This window comes from Xiphophorus couchianus, chromosome 9 (genome assembly GCF_001444195.1).
Source record: "Xiphophorus couchianus chromosome 9, X_couchianus-1.0, whole genome shotgun sequence".
NCBI classification, from domain to species: Eukaryota; Metazoa; Chordata; class Actinopteri; order Cyprinodontiformes; family Poeciliidae; genus Xiphophorus; species Xiphophorus couchianus.
In genome coordinates, this window is record NC_040236.1 from 14,665,781 (window position 1) to 14,689,961 (window position 24,181).

The following is a 24,181-nucleotide window of genomic DNA, read 5'->3' on the forward strand; positions in this document are numbered from 1 at the left end:
TGTATGGAATGGCTTGAGGTCATTCCTGGCAGCATGCATTTCATGTTGGTCTTGGCGAAGTCAAATGACATATTAAACTTCAAAAAGCTGCATCACACTCCTCCCTTTGATTAAAGTTGGCAAGAATTCACTGAAAAATACTTTTTAGGAAAATCTGAGCTTTGAAGTTTACAGGAAAGCAGAACGGAATGTGGTCCTCTTCAAAGCCTTTGTAGATCTGTTGGACATTTTTTCATGATTTATTTTAGAGATTTTCTGTAATTTTACATAACATGAAAATGGGTTGTATGGGAGCGGGGGTGTAGTCAACTTCATAAGTTTCTCAAAAAGTAAATGAAAATAACCTCTCAGAAGGATGGCAGTATGGACCTGTCCAAGATGAAGCAAATTTTATAAAAGAGAATACTGACCAAGAAATAAGCACATTGACCAAAGTCAACTTTTAGTCTGAAATTTGTGCTGCCTACTTAAGGAGGCAAAATGCATTCACGAAAAAATTTCAGATGAAACAAAGCTTGAGCTCATAGGCTACAATGGCAAGAAGTATGTAAAAAAGAGGAGTTTACTCTTCTTACAAAACTTAAACACCTAATTCTTGTTATTCTTTTTTAATCATTATAGACGCATGCTGTATCATCAGCAAATAACTATCATGTATCTAATACATTTGGGAAACTTGAAAAATAATTACATCAATGCCCACAATAACTGTAAATTTCAGACTTTAACTTTTTATTACCCTTTTTACAACATTCTCTATTGTGCAATGTACTTCTTTTTTAGAAAGAGGAATATAATGAAATTCTATTCTATTCTACAACCGTTTATTATCCCACAAAAAGAAATTCAGGTGTAACAGGAGCAACAGATATAAAGTTTCACACAAAACAGTTCTTGAGGTATTGAAATCCATATATAAATACAAGATCACCACCACCACCAACAACAACAATAATAATAATTATAATGTGCAGTTATTTCATTGTATACATAGTGACATTTTTCAAATGTATTTTCCCTTGATAAGACAAAGCTGAGTACAAAAACAAATGCTTCAGAGAGACATGAAGAGTCAAAAGATTTATTTACCTGATGTTGAAGCAGTGCCACACCCAGGTTTCAGGGAAAAATGTGCGTCTCCGCTTCTCAGTCCTACAACGCAACAACAAAAGGATTTGTAAAACATCAGTGGAAAATATAATTTAGAAAGCAAATTATTTTCACTTGTTTTGTAGTCCTTCATTGCTTCCTTTGGCTCATGGCGGCTCTATCTTATAAGGAGAATAACAAAAAGACAAGCAATAACCATGTTGCAGAGGCAACTTTGTATTGCTGCATCAGCAATTCTGGTGTGAAACATGGCAATTAAGAGTCTGGGAGAATGTCTCTAGGAGAGGAGCAATTAGAAATTTCCAACCGTGGAAAAAGTCAGATGTTCTAAGCACAGCATTATCCTCGCTTCACTGCCTGGCCAGCATCAACCCTGCCAGCTTACCACCCAAAGTATATTGTCACTGATTTAATGACATAAATAAAAATAAATCCTTAATCTCTGACCAAAGATATTCTGGTACCAAGTTTATGTATAAACAACCAACTCAAAAAATAGCATATCGCTTACAGATCAGGCAGGCTGTGAATCTCTGCTGCTCCTACAGTTGGCTACTTAATTGAATAATGGAACTCTTTGCTCAGGAGTTACTTATGTGCACAACAATGTCTTCTTCTCAAGTATGCAATTGTGCCATATTATTTGTGTTTTTGCTTAATTTGGGTCTCATCTGACATCAGCACATTTTTGTTCATTTCACAGAAACAGATACAGTGAACATTGCTTCTATGTATAAAAGAAATAAGATGTTATGCGCACAGATTTCTAGTCAAAGCTAATTTTCAATGCATCTGTTATGTCCCTTACTTGGCTTTTGACAATCTGCAAACAGGAGTTTGGTACACCTTTCTTTTTTCTTACAAATCTTTCATAAAAAAATTTACAAAGAAAAGTACAAAGCTGGTAATGGATATGTAAATGGATTTATCTATCAAATCTGTAGATGTCTGTTACTCTTCCAAAGTTAAAATGGACTTCTTGGTTGTTTATGAATAATCCTCTTTTTGTTCGGTAAGAGGTGCTGAGCTTTAGTTTTTTCTATCTCAAACTCAAATATCAGTTGTATGCTAATACATAACCAACAACAGTTAATCACTTCAAACTACTTCATTAGCCTGTCCTACCTGGTTGTGGGCCTTGTGTGAATGGCAGTCACTCCAATTGATGTGTGTGGCTGAAAGGCAGGAACAGCCTCATCAGTGTACATCCCTCCGCTCTGCCGATGGTTTAAGCTCACCATATCTGTCATCACCACCAACCCTGTTTCCTGGAGAATAAACACATTTAAAGGAAATATTTACTACCTCGTTTTGCAACAATGTTGTGGGCATTTAAACTGTGTTTCCTCACTGTGAAAGCAAAGCGTGCATCTTTAGTGATGTCCCAGTGCCATGGGAACACAGATGATCGCCTCCGTCTCTTTGAGGACAGTCCAGGCCACCACATGTGTCCGTCATCTTTGGGAACACCAAAAACGTCTGACACGTCGAAATCAGCCATCTCTTTAAACACCTGCACAGTGCAAACACATTCATATGCAGGAAAGCAACTTGGAGTGTTAGGTTTCTGGTGGATCTCCAAAACACCTGCGTACACATCAAGCTACAGAATAACTGAGTTTTAAAACAATAATAATGTGACAAACCTTGTTGGTACTAAGCTGGAAGTCAGGCTTTAACAAATAAAGACTCTTATCCACAGTGGCCACACAAACGCATGAACCCCTCTCACCACGGACATGCAGCGTCACCGAGTCTCCTGGCATGGACTCATTGGATGAAAAAGAAACAGACACCTGGAAACCCAAACAACAAAGAACTTAGAATTGATATATCCATAAAATAATACTAAAAGGCATTTCTAAATACAAAACCACATATAAATCCATTGTTTGCTTTGTATGTGATTTTTTTATGTCCACAAAACATTTAAGTTTAATTTTTGCCTAAATATGTGCTGGAACTAGCATGTGACGTAATTTTAGGAAGGAAAGTTTTAGGAAGGAAGATACAGTTAGAAGAAGCTGCCTTTTAAAGAGGGAGGGCTGTTAAGGGTCAGCCATAAACTTTCACACTTCAACACTATTTTCCCACCCACACAGTCACAAATTAGCCTCGTTAATCTCTTCGCTGCTGCCCTCCTTTCACCATCGGCAACCTGTCATCCTCTCATATTACGACTGTACTTATCTGCCTGTGGCCTGCACGGTTGCTTTATCATCATACCCATTCAACCCCTCCTCCAGCATACTCATGCACACACAGAGACACAAAAATATACACACACAATCCACCCACCCACACACGCAGCCCCACGCACGCACACGCATAGTGTTGTAAGGGCATACCAGAGAGCTGTAAATACTTCAGGGAGTTAACTCCACCTAATTCAGTAAGGAATTGGAGAGTGCTGTTAGGCCAACACAGCTGTTTGTTTACTGACATTACACTGTGGTGTAATGGCTGATGCATGGATACTTTGGCTCTGTTCCAAAATGTATACAGCAAGTCCACCCTTTACAGCTTTTCATAAATACTTATTAAAGATTAAACAAATTATTCTGCATCCCAAAACCTTTTCTTCAGCAGAAACTCATAACACACTGATCGTGAGACTGTTATGTGTCAAAACAAAGGAAATACTCTTTAAGAACATGATAAAGTCTTTACTCTGTGTCAAAATTATTTTAAAATCCAATAACATAATGAAACAACTAAAGGTTTACGGATAAGAAACTACTACTACTACTACTACTTTTTACTTCATAAATTCTTTCTGGTTCTGTAGGATTTAAGTTAGTCAAACTTATTATCAGTGTCACTATCTCTACAAAAAACAAACCAGCCAAGGCAAAAAGACTTGAGCAATGATTTTAAAGAGACAACTGTTGCTGCCTATCAGTGTGTGAAGATGCCATTTCCACAGTTTGAATGCCCCCATTCTACAGTATAAAAGATTATACCCAAGAGAACAATATTTAAGACAGTTGTCAAGCTTGTAAAATGTAGCCATCCAAACAAATTTGGCCCAAGGTAAAACTGTGCAATGCTCAGAAAAGCTACAAAAAAGTAAGATGCACATTCCTGGTTTTACAGGCCTAAGTTACCTGGGAAAATGTTTACATTCATTTCAACACAATTAGACATAGACTCAAGAAGAGAGACTTATTTTGGAAGGTGCTGAGAGAAGTTCCCTTGTCCCTAAAAAAGCCAAACCAGCAAGAGTTAGAGTGGCAAGGTTTTATATAAATGAACCAAGGTACTTCTGAAAAAGAGTCCTTTCCTTAAATGCAAAATGTAGAGATGTTAATAAATAATTTACAGTAAGTTGCTCGGAGAGTACCAAACACAAACCTTTCATGCTCATTGTCAAGCACAGCAGTAGAATGGGTGATGATAAGGGCTTGTTCTGAATTTACATTGGCACCCTGCACATCAAAATATTCAAGAACCATATGTGAGTCCATCTATCTGACAGCTAAAGCTTTGTTCATTCAGCAAATTAAGAAATGGTATATAAAGAAGAAAGGGATAACTTTTCTCTATAACCATGCAAGAGACTAATAACGGGTTGCCAAAAAGAGCTTCTTCAAGTTATTGCTGTTGTGGAATTTAATGGATACACTGTGATTTCAGAACCTGATCTGTAGCAAACCAAGGTCATTATGTCCTAAATTGTAAAAACCAAGAATTGAGAGAGTACAGTATGTATGCTCTCCATAAACCCACTGCAAAAATACTTCCCGAAAATACTTTAACTGAATAAATGATAATACTAGAATATAAACAATTATGTCAACAGACCTTGTTCTCAAGTTCAGGCTGAACAGAAATTTGCAGACTGTCTGTTACACCCTCGCCATTTTCTCTGACGTAGTACACCAGCAGACGGCTGAAGGGCGCCATGATGTGACTAACAGGAAAACGAAGATAAGACACACAAGAGTCCATCTCAGCCTGAGACAAAGATCCTGCAACACCTGACAGAGTGAGAGAAAAGTGAGCTTATGGGATGATACAGTCTTATGCATTATTCTTTCATCTGATTTCTGTTCATTAAATAAATTGGACAAACAAAAATTGAGAACACCAAGAAAAAAATCTACCAGAGGCAGAGGAAGGGAGCGGGGTGGTGTGAATGTTCTTATCAAAGGTCACGGTTGCCCTTTTTCCTCTGTGTGAGGCTGTCGTGTTGGCTGGCTCTTTGCCTGACAGGACGATGTTTCCCCTGGACGCCACCTCGTAGTGCAGCGTGAAGTTACAAGGACAGGTAGATTTTAGAGCCACTTCAGCCTCTTGGCCAACCTACAATCACAGAAACATTCAAAGTTGTTTGAATGTTTCTGTGACTTATCCTTATACTTTTTGGACACATCTTTTTATTGGTCCAAACCCAAGTAAATCTGAACTTAGCACAAACTTCCAAAAGGACAAATAAAGCAAACCGTACTTTAAGGGGAGCGCTGGGACTCTGGATCTGGATGTGACACCTACTTGGAGAATACCAACTGCTAATGGACAGGTAATTAGGTAAGTACTGGTCTCCCACTGTCTTGCCATCAATGGATGTCACTTTAGTCTGTTTGAAATAAAATGAACAAAATCTAAAATTTGAGAAAATGTATTTACATTTTTTCCCATTAGTCTTCGTATTTATAGGAAGCTACTGACCTCAAGCCAGACATATTGTGCAGCTATCGGAATAGAGGGAATTTCAAAGGTGGCTTCACCATCCTTGGAGATTAGTTCGCTGGTGTAAATGTTGTCCTTTGGTGTAAGCTCTGCCTTAACACGCACCCTTACGCCATCAGCTGGGCTCCCATCAGGATAGGTAACCTCAATCTATAGATACAGAAGGAACAAGAACGGGAAAAAAGCCAACAGAGTCCATCAATAATGTAATTTCATCTACAGTGTCAATAAGTTCCTCTGTAGGATCTCACCTTCCCTTTGTAAGGTAGACCTGGCTTAAACTGTTTGCGTGTTTCCTTAGAGTACTTGATGTCAATGAGTTGTTTATGAACTGCTGTTGAATCATCAAATGTGGTTTGCCTGCTTCCATCGATGCTGGTCACTGATGCCCAAATGCTAACTGTCCCCCTGAAGTGATCAGCCACATCCAGCGGCATCATGTCTTTCACACACAAACTGAAATTTGCAGAGCCTTTAATCTGAAAAAAAAATGAAGAAAAGACTGGTAAAGTTGAAGGATTGCAGTTTTTCTTTGCCAAGGTGGACATGACAAAAACAATAGTACACTTATGAAAGAGACCTCAATTGTTTGAGACCTCAAATAATTACAGAACTGACCTCCATCGTTTTAATTACAGGTTGACCCATCTCATGGCGGTAATATCCAACTCCATTTACAGTCATATTCACTGTCAACTTTCCTGTTACTGGTTTTCCAAAGGTGTACCTGTGTGAAAGTGACACATCAGAGCTTAACATAGAACATGTTATTAGTAAGACACAGTCAAAGCAATACATCCTAAAAAGTTTATTTATTTTAGTAACTCAATCACTAAGAGAAATATACTATACATTAAATACAAACAGAAGGATGTTTTGAAGCCTTTACTTCTGTCATTTATGGTAGTTTTCCACCATGAATGAAAACATGATGTTTAAGATTAGAATATTACCTCAAACCAATAAAATACTTTTAAGTTGACAAACATTCCTCCTCAGAAAGCATATTCTAATTTATTGAATGTGACTGTATAGCAGCTTGGAAAATTATTCAAACCCCATAAACCTTTTTCTCATTTTGTCAATGTACTTTAAACTCCAATATATTTTATTGGGATTGTATGTGATAAGTCAACACAAATAATAAATATTAGCAAATAATAAAATGATTGTAAAGTGCAAAAAAGCAGCAATAAACATGCAGCTTGTGCTACAATGGTTTAGATCGGTAGTCCTTTACAGGCGGTCCGTGCGCTTATATATTTGGGCAGTGTAAATAGACAGTGTAATTCCACAACTCAAAAACACAATGACAGAATAATTTGAATTTATTCTCCTATCAGCACTAGACTGATGTGCTTAACTTGACCTGGCAGGAGACGTTTGTCACTATAAAAGTTACCAACTTGAAACAGCATTTTTAGAGCAAACGTAAGAATTTTTAAGAGGAATTTTCTCAAAATTCAGAGAGAAGAACAAAAGACTAAATGCAATAGATTATCTCATCAATCTGCATTCTTGTTACTTATATGATTTGAAAAAAGCAACAGAGTGCTCACTTAAAGTTCCATGGAACATAAAATAACTTTTCATTACATTTTGATGACTAAGATCTTGGTATTTTTGTTACTAAACTGTGCTGGGAAAAGTGTTGATTCTTTTTTTTCCATCCATCCATCCATCCATCCATCCATCTTCTTCCGCTTATCCGAGGTCGGGTCGCGGGGGTAGCAGCTTCAGAAGGGAGGCCCAGACTTCCCTCTCCCCGGCCACTTCTTCCAGCTCCTCCGGGGGAATCCCGAGGCGTTCCCAGGCCAGCCGAGAGACATAGTCCCTCCAGCGTGTCCTGGGTCTTCCCCGGGGCCTCCTCCCGGTGGGACGTGCCCGGAACACCTCACCAGGGAGGCGTCCAGGAGGCATCCTGACCAGATGCCCGAGCCACCTCAACTGGCTCCTCTCGATGTGAAGGAGCAGCGGCTCTACTCTGAGTCCCTCCCGGATGACTGAGCTTCTCACCCTATCTCTAAGGGAGAGCCCAGCCACCCTACGGAGAAAACCCATTTCGGCCGCTTGTATCCGCGATCTCGTTCTTTCGGTCATGACCCAAAGCTCATGACCATAGAGGAGGGTGGGAACGTAGATCGACCGGTAAATCGAGAGCTTCGCTTTTTGGCTCAGCTCTCTCTTCACCACGACGGACCGGTACAGCGCCCGCTTGACAGCAGACGCTGCGCCAATCCGCCTGTCGATCTCCCGCTCCCTTCTTCCCCCATTCGTGAACAAGATCCCGAGATACTTAAACTCCTCCACTTGGGGCAGGACACCCCCCCTGACCCGGAGAAGGCACTCTACCCTTTTCCGGCTCAAGACCATGGCCTCGGATTTGGAGGCACTGATCCCCATCCCGGCCGCTTCACACTAAACTAAACTAAACTTTTCCTAAACTAAAATCAACTTTTTATGTTATTTTAGTATGTTTGTATTTTTTTAACGCCTGAGATGCTTGACTTATTTTGAATATAACTCTACAATGGGGTGTTGCTTGACAGACTACAACCAAGGAACCTTTGACACAAAAACTAAAATATATTCAATATTTGTATTTGAGTATCCTCAGTATAAATCAAACCAAGGCCATGTGTTAAGGAACTACGGCAAAACAAAAGACCTGCAGTTATAATTGTGGCAAAAGTTGATTTGAAAATATATTAGCTACAGTAGGTAGGAAAAAATACAAATACTTGCTACACTTTTCAGATTTTTATATATATAAATTTGGGAAACTATTCATAATTTTTCTTACAACTCTTAACTATCCACTCCTTGTGTTACTCTTAAGAAAATACAACTAAAATATGTTCAAGTGTGTAGTCATAAGGTGAAAATCATCTCAAAAAGTTAAAACTGTAATGCATATTTTTGTAAGGAACTGTAAGACAAAATGGATATGAATATACAAAACTACTACATATATACTTTATGTACAACATATCATTCATATAACAAGCGTTGAGCAATGTCTTGTAAAGTATTTAAACCCCTTGAGCTTTTTTAAATTCTATCACATGTCCACACAACAAATCAAGTAATGATGTACTAACTCCATAGTCCAATTGGGGAGGTCTTGTAAAAGTTATGAATACTTGGACAAGGAACTGTGTAATAAAGTTAAATGTAAAGTCACCTACCTGGCTGTGACACTGGCTTGCTCGCACAAACTGAGATCACGGATGTAAGGAGGTGGAACTATAACCAGCTCAAATTTGGGTATCACTATGAGAGAGGAAACAAAACAAGCTCCCTTTTGTCGTTGTATATCATTTGCCTCATAGAACACTGTAAAATACATCTTTATATTGTCCTTGTAATAGTGTCTGCTTGGAAGATATTACGTAACTTAAAAAGCGCTGGGCTATAACAATAAAGTTCTGTACCTACTTGTAAAGCAGAAAGTGAAGCTTGCATGTATGGATGGATGTATGGGTGTTCTCACCATATTTCTGCACTTCAAATGACTTGTTGTAGGTTTGACCCTGCACTTCCACAAAGATGAACCACTCTCCAAACACAGGCTGGTCAGACAAAGGGAAACTCATGTTCACAATCCCTATGATAAAGGTGGGAGAAAAAAACAAACTATTACAGGTCTGGCTACTCCTAATCATCTAGAGCTGTGGTTCTCAAACTTTTTTCAGTGATGTACCCCCTTAAAAATATATTTTTAGTCAAGTACCCCCTGACAAAACATTTTTGGAATAAAAAGAGGTACAATGCTGTAAAATCACTGTCTGATTTATTAAAGCCAAACAACTTATATCAGTGAACCTGACAAATACATCCATATTGCAAACATTGCTTGGTTAAACAAAAAAGAAAAACAGAAGACGGTGACCACCAGGAAGGTATAAAACCAGTCAAAACTGAAATATGCAAAACGCTGCTAATTTATATTGGTCTCTGTAATGGTACAAAATTAAATATATACATAAATAATAATTCAGTGCATGAACACACATTTATATTTTATCGAACTTTTTACAAACTCATTTTTCCCAAGACTTACTATGAGGAGCCTACTGATTTTTTAAAGATATTTTGAAAAGCTTCACGTACCCCCTGCAGTACCTCCACGTACCCCCAGGGGTACGCGTACCCCCATTTGAGAACCACTGATCTAGAGATTGTATACTGATGATTATAATGTTGCATTGATTTCTAACTGTTTATAAGCTAAAACTCTTCACATAGTTCATATAACGAACGATAGTCCTACAAAGTGATGATTGTGATATTGTGCAGGAATTGTGGCTTACCACAGCAGACAGATTTTAGGCTCTTCCACTGGATCATCCGAGATCCTCTTGGATCCTGAAAGAGTTCATTAAGATACTTGTTCATCTGCAGTCTGTTGTGCAGTGGTATTGTCACATAGACTCCTATTTAAACCAATTTAATCAAGATCAGGGCTGGGAGAAACCAAAATTCTAGATGGAGTGTGCCTACTACCAAAAACTCTTCTAAACCTTTTTCAGAATAAATACTTCACTTAAAAAGGCCCGATGTGCATGTTGCTAACTTTTGAGAAGAGTAAAAAAGAGAGAATAGAATGGAAAAGAAGAAAAAAGAGGACAAAAAGTTTCCTTTTATGTTGTTTATATTTGCCTTGTTTCAAAGAGCACCCTGTTATCTAGGTGAGCTGCCTTGACTTCTGCTCTTTAATCTTAAATCATGTTGGAAACTGAAAATTGCCACTGTCTCCTTCCTAGACACAGCTCTGCCAACTCTGGGTGGTCCGGTTGTTCACTCACCAAAATATATGCTTCCATCTGCAAGAAATGAAGAAAAAAAGCTTACACAACTTATAACGGTAAAAATACCTACAGCCATTACAAGAAAATATACTTCATCTTAGGTTTTTATCACATATTGACATTCATTTATCCGTGGAAGTGAGTCCAGCTTTGTACCTGCAGTACTTTTATAGATGTAAACATAAATAAATTGCATGTCAGCATAGTAACACAGTATATTTGAAGCCACTGCAAACATTCCACATGAAATGACTCTAACTTTGCCTCTATAAATAGGTGACTGTTCACTTCACTGCACACAGGGCAAACTATGTTTCTCATCTTAACTCTCAAGGTGAAAAATGTCAAACTGGAAGACAAACATTTTTTTTTCATATAAAATAAAACATCTAAAATTACAATATGAATATTCTGAATTTCAATTCAGCAACGAAGAATACTATAAGTTAAAATGAATCCATTAGAGTCAGCAATATTGATCTCTTATTAAGCTTAATTATATAATTACCTTTTCATTTATGGGCCTCATATCAGGTGCCACTGTGTAGACTTTAATAAGCACTGCAAGCAACAAACAAAACAGTCATTTTTAAAAATTAAGAAATATCATATGAATATGTAAGATTTCACAGATTAACCACGTATTAAATGCTAAACTATTTTATTAGAAATATTTTACAGTGATATTTACTACGACTACTTAATTAAAGAATCTCTGGATTTCTTTATTTGCTAATATCTACTATCTACAGTGCCAAACAACAGTATTCCTAATCCTTTAACTTTTCTCATTTTATCATGTTACACCCCCAAACGTCAATAAATTTTATTGTGAACATACAGTACAGACCAAAAGTTTGGACACACCTTTCTAATTCAATGGGTTTTCTTTATTTTCATGACTATTTATAAGGCAATAAATCCCACTTATTAACCTGACAGGGCACATTATGAAGTGAAAACCATTTCAGGTGACTACCTCTTGAAGCTCATCAAGAAAATGCAGAGTGTGTGCAAAGCAGTAATCACAGCAAAAGGTTGCTACTTTGAAGAAACTAGAATATAAGGGGTATTTTCAGTTGTTTTACACTTTTTTGTTTAGTGCATATTTCCAAATGTGTTATTCATAGTTTTGATGCCTTCAGTGTGAATCTACAATGTCAATAGTCATGAAAATAAAGGAAACTCATTGAATTAAAAGGTGTGTCCAAACTTTTGGTCTGTACTGTCTGTGACAAACAAACACAAGATTTTCTACAATCATCAAGCTAAAAGAAAGTGAAAAATAAAATGTCTGTTTCAAACCACTGAGACCTTCACAGAATAGCTGTATTTGTACTAAGACTGAACTGATCAAAGACAGAGTTCATTTACTAATTAGGCGACTCTGGAAGCAGTTGGTGCTGTTGGATTTAATTTAGAGTATCAGAGTAAAGGGGGACCTGTCCAGGGTGTACCCCACCTCTCGCCTGTTGAAAGCTGGAGATAGGCACGAGCAATGGGATTCCTGACCCCAATGGGATAAGGTTGTAAGAAAATGAATGAATGAATGAATGAATGAATGAATGAATGAATGAATGAATGAATGAATGAATGGAAGAATGGATGGAATAAAGGGGACTGAATTCAAATGTCAATTAGAGTTTTCTGAGTTTTGTGGAAAACCATAATCTATCATATACAATTCAAATAAAATACAAGCTTGTGGTTGTAACATGACAAAATGTGAAGAAGTTAAACGCATGAATAATTTTGCAACACGCTTCAAAGGTACCTTTATCCTCCACATTTCTGAGCGATTTAACTAATTAACTACCAGCGGCCCTATAAGGGAACCTTTATGCTTGGGTTTGTAGATGGGTTTGTCAGTTTGGATGAAGACGGCTGAGCCCTTGCTCTCCACGGTGATGGTGGTGTAGTTGTGGAAAATGTAGCCTCTCTCTGTGAGCTGACGGTTTCCCCAGACCTTCAGAAGAGCCTGCCCTCTCAGCCCAGAAGGAACCTAGTGGTGGGAAGGCAAACATTCAGATGGATCAAGGCTAACTTAAAAAATAGAGAAAAAGTTAAATGACCCTGGAACCTTGATTCAAGTGTGTTGTAGCGGAATCTGGTATGTAATATAGCTATATACATATATATATATATATATATATATATATATACATATATATATATATATGTCAAAGGAAACAGTGGAGCACTGAGGTATGTTTAAAGATCAAAGTTAGACATGACATGAATGTGCATCTTAGTAGAAGTCACAGTGAGATGGGGATGGGAATAAAATCGTGCAACTTAGATTGATCGATTTCTGCCTTTGAGAGTGGCGGCGCAATACATGCACGTCAACAGCTGTTGTATATTACATAGGGGTTGTTACCTTATTCTCAATGAATGAGCAGGCACAGATGTTGAACTACAAATAATGCACGTGTTGATTTGCATACTGCCTGAGGACAAGAGTTCAGCTGCTGCACACATTGTGGTACTCACCTTCAATTTGATGGTGCCTTTATCTGTAAAAGTAGCAGAAGAAGAGAGAACACTATGTGACATGCTTTTGGAAATTGTGTTGCCCACACATTTCAGTAAGTTATTGTCAAGGTATGAGAGCTACAAGCATATAGTTGAGTTTGCTTTGAGGAGGTTTGCTTATTTTAGCAGGAGATCCAGCTGCAACCCATCTCCATGCCATTCTGAGCAGAACAGAGTGAGTAGCACCATCGATTAGCAGTGCTGTCAAACAAATCACGCTCTGTGTACACTGAAAGGCTGGTCGGATAGACTAACTTGATGCAATCATTGTGTGTCATTCAGGAACACACAAATACTCCTCCTACCTGCAGATTTCCCCTTAACTATTAGAAATGTTGTCCTCACCATAAACTGTGCTGTGACTGTGGGCGACTGCTTGTCCTTTCACAGACAGCTGCACCTGGACGCGTGTTTCTGCTTTTGCATTGAAGATAGTGACGCTCACACTCTCCTCTACACCGGCTCGAAACAGTGAGGGGGCAGCAACCAGGTATCCTCTGACAGAAAACCATGAGATTTGAAGGAAAGAGAGAAGAAAACATAGGTACAAATTAGACGACAAGAAAATCAATAGACAAAAGAGAAAAAGGGAGTCATAATTTGAACAGATGAGACAGATGTCAGAAATACAAAGATCCTGCACAGCTCAACACTGACCCATAAGTCTCTCAAGTCTAGAATTAAGCCTCTGATTCAAATAACCAACCCACTTAGCTATGACGCATTAGAGGTAACTTCACAAGACATTTAACTTAAATAGGCACTTTGCAACATCAGTTTGGCTCTTGCAAATATCACAAGTCTTTATAAAAATATAATGGGTGAAATAATTATTTTTTTGCTTGAACAAGGGTTTTTCCAGAACACTGTCAACAGAAAGCTTGGGGCATATTTATTTGGACTGCAGTGTGTTCCCACTTTATTGAAAAAAGAACTGGAGAAAATTTGAGGACAGGTGAAGAAATAGGTTTGAAACAAATCATCACAAGATAAACTGCATCCTAAAGTAACGTAAGGTAACGTAAGGCACACATTACAGCAGCGCATGGTGTTGCAGAATTTATGGTCTAGCAAAAGGACTTGCCTGAAAATAGGCCAGATGCTGCAGGTTTTCCCCTCAAAGCTAGCTAAAATTTTGCTTTTTTGACAACCTGATGCTAGTAACTGATGGGTCAGCTAAGCAAATGAATAAAGTGGTAATGACCGAACAATGTAGAAACCTATGTGTCTCAGCCACTGTCACAGAAGGCAAGAATTTCAATAAAACAGGGAAAATGGTGTGTATGCTTGGTATGCAGTGGTCAGGATCTATCACACATATCTCAAGGAAGAACCAGTGCTAAACTAATAACAGTCATGTGAGTCAAAGCTCAGTAATGTTGGGAGCGAAGCTTTGCTCCTGTGGTCTCAATCAGTTCCATTTGATTTATTCACAGCACGGTTCTCAACAAAAGTTAACTCAAAGAACTGTACTAAAAATACATGGTATGTAGAATGTATGTATGCCAAGTCAATGGCATACATTCTAAATGGTTTCTGTTTATCAAAACACTAGCATCAGACAATCTATTGGTGTTGCAGTTTTTTGGCTATGAGGCTGCATACCTGCAAAATAGTCATGGTGTCCTTGGTGACCTGAGTCCAAAAGAATCAATAACTGGCAGGTTAAGTGATCACAAAGCAATGGAAGAAGGTGGACTGGTATGATGAGTCATGTTTTATTTTACATCACATGAAAAGCTGGGTAACTGTACCTTTCTATGAGAACATATGGCATCAGGATGTGGGAATAAGACAAGCCAGTAAAGGCAGTGTAATACTTTGGGTATCCAAGGAAACCTTTTGTCTCACCATCCATGTGGATGTTATTTTGACACATACCACCTACGTACGTCCAGCTGCAGACCATGTAAATGGTATTCTGTGATGACGGTGGCATCTTGCAGTAGGGATAACCCACCTGGCCAGAAGGCAGAAATGTCAATCTTGTGCTTGCGCAGCACAAGATTGAGTTTTAAATGATGACTTGGCCTCTGAATTACCCAGATCTCTGTAGGATGGGCTCGTCAAACCATTTCAATACACAGAGGACCGCTCCAAACTTACAGGACTAAAATGATCTGTTGTCAAAATTCTTCTGCCAGATACCACAGCACAAATTCAGGGGTCTAGTAGAGTTCATGCCTCATCAGGACTGTTTTGACAGCAAATTAGACTACTCTATCAGAGGTCATAATGCAATACCCCTCACGTGCACAACACACAATTTATTGAAGAATCTGGCATACTCTGGTAAAACAATGTGTGTTTGAAAATGTTCCACACTGATTCCATCCTTTTGTAACTGAAAACCTTCTCTGAAGATCTCACAAGTCAGAGCTGAGTAAAACCTTGAGCACAAACCCAATTGCATGCATGAGAGTAAGATCAGGTGGTTGGCATTACAGCACTGCAGAATTAGGGCCAGAGGCAACCAAAGTTCCAGTGCAAGAGTCATGAGAAAATCCCTGCAAAATAAGACCTCAGGAGAAGGGGGATAATATGGGGAAATTGACTGTATGTGTTTGATCTAAGGAAAGTTTAACTCGCCCTATGATGAGCCTGGATCAGGCGGTACTTATTTCAATCACATGGCTGCTGTTATCAAGTTCTTTTTGCCCAGCTGTTCTCCTTTTGAGTGGTTAGTTATTGCTTACCATGCAAGAGTGAGTATTTTAGGCGAGGTCTCAGAAAGGTGGTCACAAGGTGGCATGTTTTAAGGTGCTGAATCTGCAAGCTTTCTTCAGAGCTTGATACCAAACAATCAAAGCTGCGTTTGACCTGTCATAACTCTTTACAACTCCTTATTAATAACACTCAAAGTCCTCTTTAGTCCACTAGAGCAGCTGTCTGAGCGCATCACTGTGCCAGAGTCTAAGAGGGCACTGACAAGCTCAGGAATCTATTTATATTTGTCATTCTCACAGCACATACTTTGAGTCACGTTCCATCACAACAACATCAGCGGTGTAGGATCTCAAACTATCATTCTGACCTCAGGGCAATACCACCAAATAGTGAATGAACACTGTGGAAAAAACATAAGCGCTGAGAAGACAGTGCCATTAAAAAGTCCAAGACAAGTTTTTATGTAGCAATTTTTTAAAAAGTCTCACCGATTTATATTAATTGCCTGGTTTCGGAATATTTACGAGAACACAGCTCTGCGCTCATCTCAAAGACACTCCAAACAATACGGGCTACTTACTGTCGTTCCTGCGCACAGCTTCTGCACACGCTGCAGATAAACAAGGTCCACGAAAGACTCCAAGCTCTCCAAAACATCCGCAGCATTTTTTCCTCTTCGCTTTTTTTTTTGGCTTCAGCAAGCTGCCAAAACTTCCATATATCGGCTCTCTATATCCTGGATAAAGTTGGCTGCTTTATATCCGATAAACACGAGAACTCTTAAAAGATTCCTCTCCGTCTACCGATCCATTCTGGTTGATTTGAATGATAGGTGTGCAGAATTGTTGTGATCATCTCTCTTAAACAAATCTAGATCCAAGCATTTCTCTCTTTTTTTTTGGAGGGATCTTCCTCTTACAGCAGCTACACCACCAGTCCTCTCCCATGTGCCTTCACCCGCCCCGGTTCCGTTCTCTCATATTTCAGCATTAACATTTGTTAGTGTCCTCCCACTTCTGTCCGCTCGGAAATGTCTCAGGGAAAAGAAATCAGGTTGTATGACCTTTTAAGCAAACTCTCGCCGCTCATGTTGTTCCTTGTGATTTCAGATCGGTTTGTCTAGAAGCGATCAGCAGCAGGCACCGCTTCATTCAGATTTCTGCGTCCTCTGCTCACTCCTCTCTGCCAAGACAGCATGACTCTGACCAGAGCAAGGAACGAAGCGCCCAGGCAATAAGATTCTCGCACAAGGCGTCCATTTCACTACAAGCAACAATTATATGACATCTATTTGCTACAAAAAAAAGTCCGGAGTGTGTATTAAAAGTACAAATGATCAAAAACCAATAAATAAAAAGTTTGCAACAGTCTCATCTTACATTTATTTTGGACACAGGCTGCGTTCATTTCTGTTGCATGTTATATAGTGGTTCCAGCAAGAGGCGCTGTTTCTTGTGCGAACATTTACCTGTAAAAAGCCCTACACCGCGTCAATCAATTAAAACACATTTTAAAGCTATTTGTGAGACACCTGGCCCACATGAGGAAGCCATCAACACAACATTTTTTGGGAGGAGGTTTACCCTGTTTAAACCTTAGATAAGTAAGAGTCTAAAAGAATTTAAAATCAACCATTCCACTGAAAGAAAATAATCTAAAAAAAGAAACGCATAAACGTCAGACCAATATGCTTCTGTCTGACCATCCAATTAAGCTAACCCACAATACAGACTGCAAGATGCTAAAAGAAGGCTACAAGAATACTACATCTACATCTGATGTTAGTTATTATTGAAATAAAACTAAATCCGTATAGAATCCAACTTTAACTTTCATAAAAGACTTGCGAACAGCAACTTTTGTCTCTTTCTAAAAAAAAATGACAAAGTGCTGAACATTAATGACAAGTAAGACATAAGAAAGCATAAAAATAAGATGACAAAGCTAAGTACATAATAATGTATCAAAAATTAAACTCAAGAAACAATAAAATGACATAGAAAAGTTAAACATAGAAAAATTAATACCAATAAAAGTTAGGTAAAGTCAAGTCTCATGAAACAGAATCAGACAGAAGTGCCAGGGCAGAGGTTTTTGTGCTGCATCAGTTTCTAGCCAGCTCACCGTCAGACCCAGCATGAATTTCTGAAAGTGAAGGGAGGAGCAAGCTTTCCTCAGACTGATGTTAAAGGCTGGTTGACTATGGCTACAAAAGAACCATCTCCGATCTTATTTCAGCTAAATGGAGTAACACTCAAGAGCTAGAAAATACATTCTTGTTTATATATTGTCTAACTGCTATTAAGTATAGGTAATTAATCACTTAATAGAAATAAATAAGATTATTATACATAAATGTGAAATTTTCTTAGTAAAAGGACCTGAGTATTTTTGAATATTCAAAAAGATCCCCCCATCTCCACCACACAAGAAAAGAGGTTGGAACTGTTTACATTTGAACTGGTTGTGGTATACCGTCTAAAACACCAATGCTGTTTAGTAGAAACTCTTAGGTGATATAACATTTAAGCTGTAAAGCTGAAGAGAGCACAACAATATTCCTGGGCCAAACAATTCTACAACCAAGAGGCAACCCCTTGCTGCCTGCAGCGGCACCATGAGCCCACAGAGAGACTATCGGTACTCTGAAGTTGTTTTTACTGCAGGTTCAGCACTACTTGTGATCAAGATAAAACAAAATTGAATCCTTAATGATCAGATGCAAACTTGTTCATGATAGGATTGCTCTCTCAGTCTTTGCAAATGTTCAATAAACACATATTTGATGTACATTATAAGGTGATTTGAAGAATTAATTTTTATATTAAGAGGTTACCAAAATATCCATTCATCCTTTAAGTCATCTGTTGTTGCTTGTCCTTTTCGGGTCACGGTGAGGTTGGTATCCATTTTCCGCGATCTCTGGGAGAGAGTCGTGATGCACCCTTTGCAGGTCATCAGTCCATCGTAGGGCAACACAAAGATACAGGACAAACTTGACAATTTAGTGAAGCTAGTCAACGTAGCAATCATGTTTTTGGACTGTGGGAGGAATCCAGAGTACCCAAAGAGAACCTATGCATGCGCATATTAGGGGGATTTACAATAACAATTGTTATGAACTTATCCTACAGTTTCCTTTGCCCGCTATCAAAAGAAAAACTCAAGATACACAGACCCATGCAGATTTATTAAAGAAATAAAAATTGGAGATGCAAACTGCAAACCATCTAATTTACTGATCAAACATACACAACTACAAACAAATTAGGAGGGCTTGTAGCAGCTCGAACTTTAAATCAAATGTTTGAGGGATTTGGGTAGCAGACAAAGCGCAAGAACCAGCAGATCTTTAAGTCAAATGACACCATGATCACAAGTTTGTATGTAAGGTTTGTTTTGACAAAGGCTGCCACCAAGTGGTGACAGGATGTACATGCAAATTTAACTCAGGCAAATCAGGCAAACAAGTCAAAGCTCTGTTTGGTAACAAAAATATTTATTGAAATGGTTTCACAGTAAGCAGTTGGATCAGTGCAAATGAATGAAGCCTGGTGCAAAGAAAAATCCCCTAACTGTTTTAAGAAATATAAAAAACAGCACAACAATCCAACACATCAAAATCAACTGTTAGCCTTTGGAATTAAACATGGTGACCTTTTATTTCTCATTACATTATATTAAATGAAGAAAGCTGTCAAAATAACAAACATTACCAGTATGAAAGGAGTTCACATTCCGAGGTGATTCAGAGGCCTGAGGTAAGACCACTGACTTATTGCACAGCAGGACATTAAGAAACATACAAAATTAATGATGTTCAGTTAAAAAAAAAAAAAATCAGCAATCTAGAAGAAAACTTGTTTAATGCAGATTAAACTCTGCTGTAAATTTTTATTGGAAATCTAAAGAGCTCTGTTACAGGAATAAGGCATGACAAACACCGATTAAGAAACAAATATCTGTATCAAGTACATCCGTGAATGATGCTCTTCACAGTGAGGCCTCTTTGTTTCTCAGATACTATGCTATGATACAGTTTACAATTTAGTTCCCCTTGTTCAGGTTCAGTAAAAGCACTTTTGGAAAATAACACCTGGTTGTGCTGATTTACTTCGATGCCGTACACCTGACAAAGTTCGGCTGTAAGGGATGGTTCCAAGGACAAGAGCTGAGCGAGTCTGTCAAGAGGAAAGCGGCAGTTGCGGCTGTGGTATCCATGGCTGTATATAAGCAATAAGTGTCTGCGACATGTCACCAGGTGGCGGTGCAGTGCACAGGTCTGCAAAAAGTCCAGCTTCTGCACTAGTCGGAGTAAATGTACATGGTTTCCCTCCAGAAATGCTTGATTGATTGCTAGAGCGAGTTTAAGAGAAGGAGTTTGGCGCAGGCGCTCAGGGAGCTCCAAAACATCCTGAGTGGCAGGACTTGAACCTACAGAGGAAGCATGAATTGAATCAGTTTAGGAGAGTTTATTCTTGGCGAATCACCAGTTGACATAAAAATATGAGACCACAAATAGATATTTCCAAAACTTATTCCACACACTAGTATTTCATATTTATTCAGCATATATTAGTTAAAAGTAAAACATTTAAATGATGCTAAAAATAGTGATAAGATGAAAAATTACAAAGATGCAATCAGTTGATAGTACACATGTATACACCTTAAAACTAATTTTCAGCACTTTAGTCTTCTTGAATTTAAGCATTTCAATAATTATTGAATTATATAGTAAATCTAATGTTTTGATCAACCAAATATTTGACCAGTCACGTTTCCTGTCATTCTCCTATATACATCCTTCTCAGCATAGTGGGTTGGGTGCATTTTGCACTTGCAAAAAGCGAGTGAATAATTCCTTTGTAGTATGTATCTGAACTATGTTTTGATCATGTATGTCAGGCTGAGTGTGAATATTTGCACCACCTGCCTGATACATTATCGCTTTACAAAGAAACTATACCCATTTATAGCCATGGTACCCTTTCATTGCTTTGGTTTCAGCTTGACACATTAATATTTGATTTAACCATTAAGCATACGATGTAATGCAGATAAAAAAACTTTCATATGAACATATTGTAGTTATGACATCAATCACATTGTTTATGTTTTTCCAGACTCTGTTTTATTTTTGGAAATATAATAAACTTTTTTTCTCCCTCTAAATGTTCTGAGTAACACATGTCTTAAGTGCATGTTCCCCACTGACTATTTTTAACCACTTTTTCTGATTATTTTTTTACCAAATCTCTTTGACCACATCGCTTTCATAATGATGAGCCCCAACACTTTGTCAGAGCTTCACTTCCTCCAGCAAAGGGGCACTTACAAGTCAAATTTCGACCGCTGATTGGTCAGTCATTGACAAACCCACTGGATTGATTGACAGGTGGAGTCATTTAATTTCAAATCATAAAATGCATCCAAAACAGCTAATCTGTAAATATACATATTGTGTCAAAATGGCTGCGATTCAACCAACTAACATCTTTAAATAGTTTTACTTCCATACTTTCCCAATTCTCTTAAAAACTGATGTTTATTTCAAGTGACCTCCTGGTTAAATAGATCTTAAATACAACATACATAAACATAGGAAATTTTCAAGACATTAACTGACCCAGGTTGTAGAGGAGACCAAGAGTCTGAAACTCCTCCTGGTTTGGATATGGTCCAGTTCCAGTTTTGTAGCAGTCAAACAACCAATTCAGATATTCTTGTAGGTGTGTATCATTGATGCGTGGATCGTAAATCCGCAGCGGCTCACCACAAAGACGATAAGAAGCGTAGATGTGGAAACGCACTGTTAGCTCTAAAATGGCCACACAGTCCTTTCCAGACAACCTTTGGATGATCATGTCCTGTTTCACACTACGTAGTCGATCAAACACAAAGCTGTACACCTGAAAGAGAACAAGAAGTTCAATTCCAAAAATGCTCGCGTACAACTTTCATCTGACAATGTTCTTGGTAGTGAATCACAATGTCAGATTCTGCAGTCAGTGTCTTGCCAAAATACTCATGTTTTTACATTTTGTTACAAGCCTACAAACATAAGTCTCCATGATTTTATGTCATAGACTAACTCAGTTGTCTAAGTCCAGTCGACAGGTTTAATCCTGCCCATCATCACAGCAGGATGCACAAGTCACTGTGAAATGGCACACTTTGAGTTATGTGGAATGTTAGCTGTCTTTTTCTCTGATCTGTCTGATGTGTTTCCTGGTCTAAATGATACTTTGTGTTTACCCATGTTCTCCAACAAACCTCAGAGGCCAACCTATTCTAAGATTAAATTAAACACAGTTCATGTATATTGATTAATTCTGTGATTTGTGATGGCATTTGGTTGCACTTGATTATACTTAGGTGTAATAAAGTAAACGGGGACAAACATAAATGCACATCTAACCTTTCTGATTTTGTTTTTGTTAGAAATGTTTCAAATTATGTATAATCTTCTACTTCAGAAATGTGTGATACTTATTTGCTGGTTATTTAGATGAAATTCCAATAAAACACATGAAAAGCTGTGGTTACAATGTGACACAAATAAAAAAAATAAAATAAAAGAGAATCCATACTTTTGCAATGTAAGCTGCACCCAAATCTTGAGGTTTAATTTATAGTACAGCACCATGTTTTTACATGTCATTATTATTATAGATGTAACTAAATTAAAATAGTCAGATCTTAATAGCAATAACTCAACACCTTAAGGACAGTAAAACAAGTTTTCTTAAAATAAATAAATAAGTAATGTGGTAAATCTACTTGCCTCAGTCCATGGGTGCAGACTAGTTGACCCTGCAATCTCATCAATAAGATAGCAGACAGTCTTTAGCAACACATCAGGCGGTCGCAGGTAAGAGGGCTTTGTGACATCTTTCCCTGCTGCTGGTCTGGAATACTCCTTGACAGCACGCAGAGGATCTCCCTTCGGCTTTCGAAAACTCTCAGTACCAGGGACCACTTCGAAACAGTGGAGCCGGTTTTGAGACTCACGGTTCCATAGCTCTTGAGCAGGACACATGGTTTGACAGGAAGCTCTGGGAGCCATTTCTTTTATTTCTTTTTCCTGGTCTTCTGCTTCCACCTCATTCTTTTGGGTTTTGCTTTGATTTTGACATTGTTGTTTGTTCCTCAGACTTCTCCATCCACCTGATGGCGCCCTACTGCTCTGCAACTGAGTGCTGTTTAAGAAAAAGTTTAATAAATGATTGAAGTAATTGCCCTTATTTAAAATACAAACACAAAAATATTCACTTTGTTGTTCAAATAACATGTTATAGACTAAAGAAAAAGAAGTGGACTAGCCATTAGTTAAAATGCAACAGCAACTTCCAAGCGCTTAATTAGCAAAATGTAAATTTTTGTCATGAGCTATTTAGTTAGTAACATAAGGATAACAAGCTAATATTTGCTTATTGATTAGTTAAGTTTTTTGCTCAGGTGTAGTCTGCCTTTTGAAAGACATTCTACTTGAATTTGTAAAATTTTTGCTTTTAAAAAATGTGTATCCTGAATAAAATGATGGGTGGCTATTTTTTCAGTTCCCAAGCAATAGCTATAATTTAATTCAAACTTTATCAATGACACAGAATCCTACGTCTTTCTCATTTGTAAAATCTGATCACCGCAGAACAGAGCAGTAGATTTACAATTATGTACCATTTATTTCCATCAACTGACTGACAGCACATAGAAACATGAGGGGGAGCAGAAGATCTATGCTCTATGTTACTGAAACTTTACTTTTTAGCAGGAGGGGAAAACTATCAAGAAATGTTCACTTGTCATTCAACATTCTAAATCCAGCCACTTTTATTTGAGCCCAATTCTTGTAAAATATGTGAGTAGGCCGTTACCTGAGTTACACTAACAAGCTAACTCCTGCAGTAGTTAGCTTGCTAACGACCTCAGCTTGAAAATAACCCTCATAAAGAAAGACGCGGACATATTTTTAAGTTCATAGTAATTTAGTTACTCATTGGAACCTTGGCCCTAAATTTATTTTTGAACAAAAATTACTTTTAAAACGATAAAGTCAGCTTTTGCACTTACATGCGCGTACCTCTCCTGCGGTTCATTGGTTCATCTAAACAGGAATATCGTCACTTTCTGCAAGTCTCCAATAAAAATGCGCTTGGTTATAACGTCATATCCGGAACAGGGTGCAATTTTGTTTACGGTAATTGAAGGAGCATTTTAAAATAAAAATAAATAAATGAATAAATAAATAACAGCCCATAAAATGACTATCGGCATTTTCTGGCACATGATGTTCAAAACCGTTGGCAAATTTTGTGTGTATTATTGCATATATCATTATCAATGGACTCTATTTTAGAAAATGT

General features: G+C 38.0%; 2 protein-coding genes across 3 annotated transcripts in view; both read right to left on the reverse strand.

The window, feature by feature from the left end:
• The window catches only part of cpamd8 (C3 and PZP like alpha-2-macroglobulin domain containing 8), a 44,150-nt gene extending 27,039 nt beyond the window's left edge, over nucleotides 1-17,111 (reverse strand). Inside the window, exons 1-19 of the mRNA XM_028026608.1 lie at nucleotides 16,396-17,111; nucleotides 13,494-13,645; nucleotides 13,107-13,129; nucleotides 12,450-12,615; nucleotides 11,122-11,174; nucleotides 10,611-10,628; nucleotides 10,116-10,170; nucleotides 9,296-9,409; nucleotides 8,991-9,075; nucleotides 6,421-6,529; nucleotides 6,054-6,281; nucleotides 5,782-5,952; nucleotides 5,561-5,689; nucleotides 5,217-5,415; nucleotides 4,915-5,090; nucleotides 2,757-2,906; nucleotides 2,462-2,623; nucleotides 2,236-2,378; nucleotides 1,090-1,152 (exon numbers count right to left, since the gene is read on the reverse strand). Of these exons, the coding sequence (XP_027882409.1) occupies nucleotides 1,090-1,152; nucleotides 2,236-2,378; nucleotides 2,462-2,623; nucleotides 2,757-2,906; nucleotides 4,915-5,090; nucleotides 5,217-5,415; nucleotides 5,561-5,689; nucleotides 5,782-5,952; nucleotides 6,054-6,281; nucleotides 6,421-6,529; nucleotides 8,991-9,075; nucleotides 9,296-9,409; nucleotides 10,116-10,170; nucleotides 10,611-10,628; nucleotides 11,122-11,174; nucleotides 12,450-12,615; nucleotides 13,107-13,129; nucleotides 13,494-13,645; nucleotides 16,396-16,481 (2,282 nt within the window). The 5' untranslated portion in view covers nucleotides 16,482-17,111. The remainder of the gene's footprint in view (nucleotides 1-1,089; nucleotides 1,153-2,235; nucleotides 2,379-2,461; nucleotides 2,624-2,756; nucleotides 2,907-4,914; nucleotides 5,091-5,216; nucleotides 5,416-5,560; nucleotides 5,690-5,781; nucleotides 5,953-6,053; nucleotides 6,282-6,420; nucleotides 6,530-8,990; nucleotides 9,076-9,295; nucleotides 9,410-10,115; nucleotides 10,171-10,610; nucleotides 10,629-11,121; nucleotides 11,175-12,449; nucleotides 12,616-13,106; nucleotides 13,130-13,493; nucleotides 13,646-16,395) is intronic.
• Nucleotides 17,112-19,293: 2,182 nt separating this feature from the next.
• Nucleotides 19,294-23,983, reverse strand: sac3d1 (SAC3 domain containing 1). Of its 2 annotated transcripts, none has more exons than XM_028026648.1 (4): nucleotides 23,889-23,983; nucleotides 22,603-23,017; nucleotides 21,445-21,727; nucleotides 19,294-20,249 (listed from the first exon to the last, which is right to left on the reverse strand). In XM_028026648.1, the coding sequence occupies exons 1-4, from the start codon at nucleotides 23,912-23,914 to the stop codon at nucleotides 19,783-19,785; spliced, it is 1,191 nt and encodes a 396-aa protein (XP_027882449.1). In that variant the 5' UTR covers nucleotides 23,915-23,983; the 3' UTR covers nucleotides 19,294-19,782. The 2 variants fall into 2 exon arrangements, with proteins under 2 accessions (XP_027882449.1, XP_027882450.1); XM_028026649.1 differs by having other exon boundaries at nucleotides 23,899-23,917.
• Nucleotides 23,984-24,181: the final 198 nt, after the last annotated feature.

Bases quoted from the DNA above. Each gene is read 5' to 3' on its own strand.
- sac3d1 (XM_028026648.1), bottom strand. From the start codon at position 23,914: ATGAACCGCAGGAGAGGTACGCGCAT. The intron at 21,728-22,602 runs GCAAGTAGATTT...GTTCTCTTTCAG, and splicing joins GTCTGCACCCATGGACTGAG to GTGTACAGCTTTGTGTTTGA. The intron at 20,250-21,444 runs GTCAGTTAATGT...CTTCCTCTGTAG, and splicing joins TGGTCTCCTCTACAACCTGG to GTTCAAGTCCTGCCACTCAG.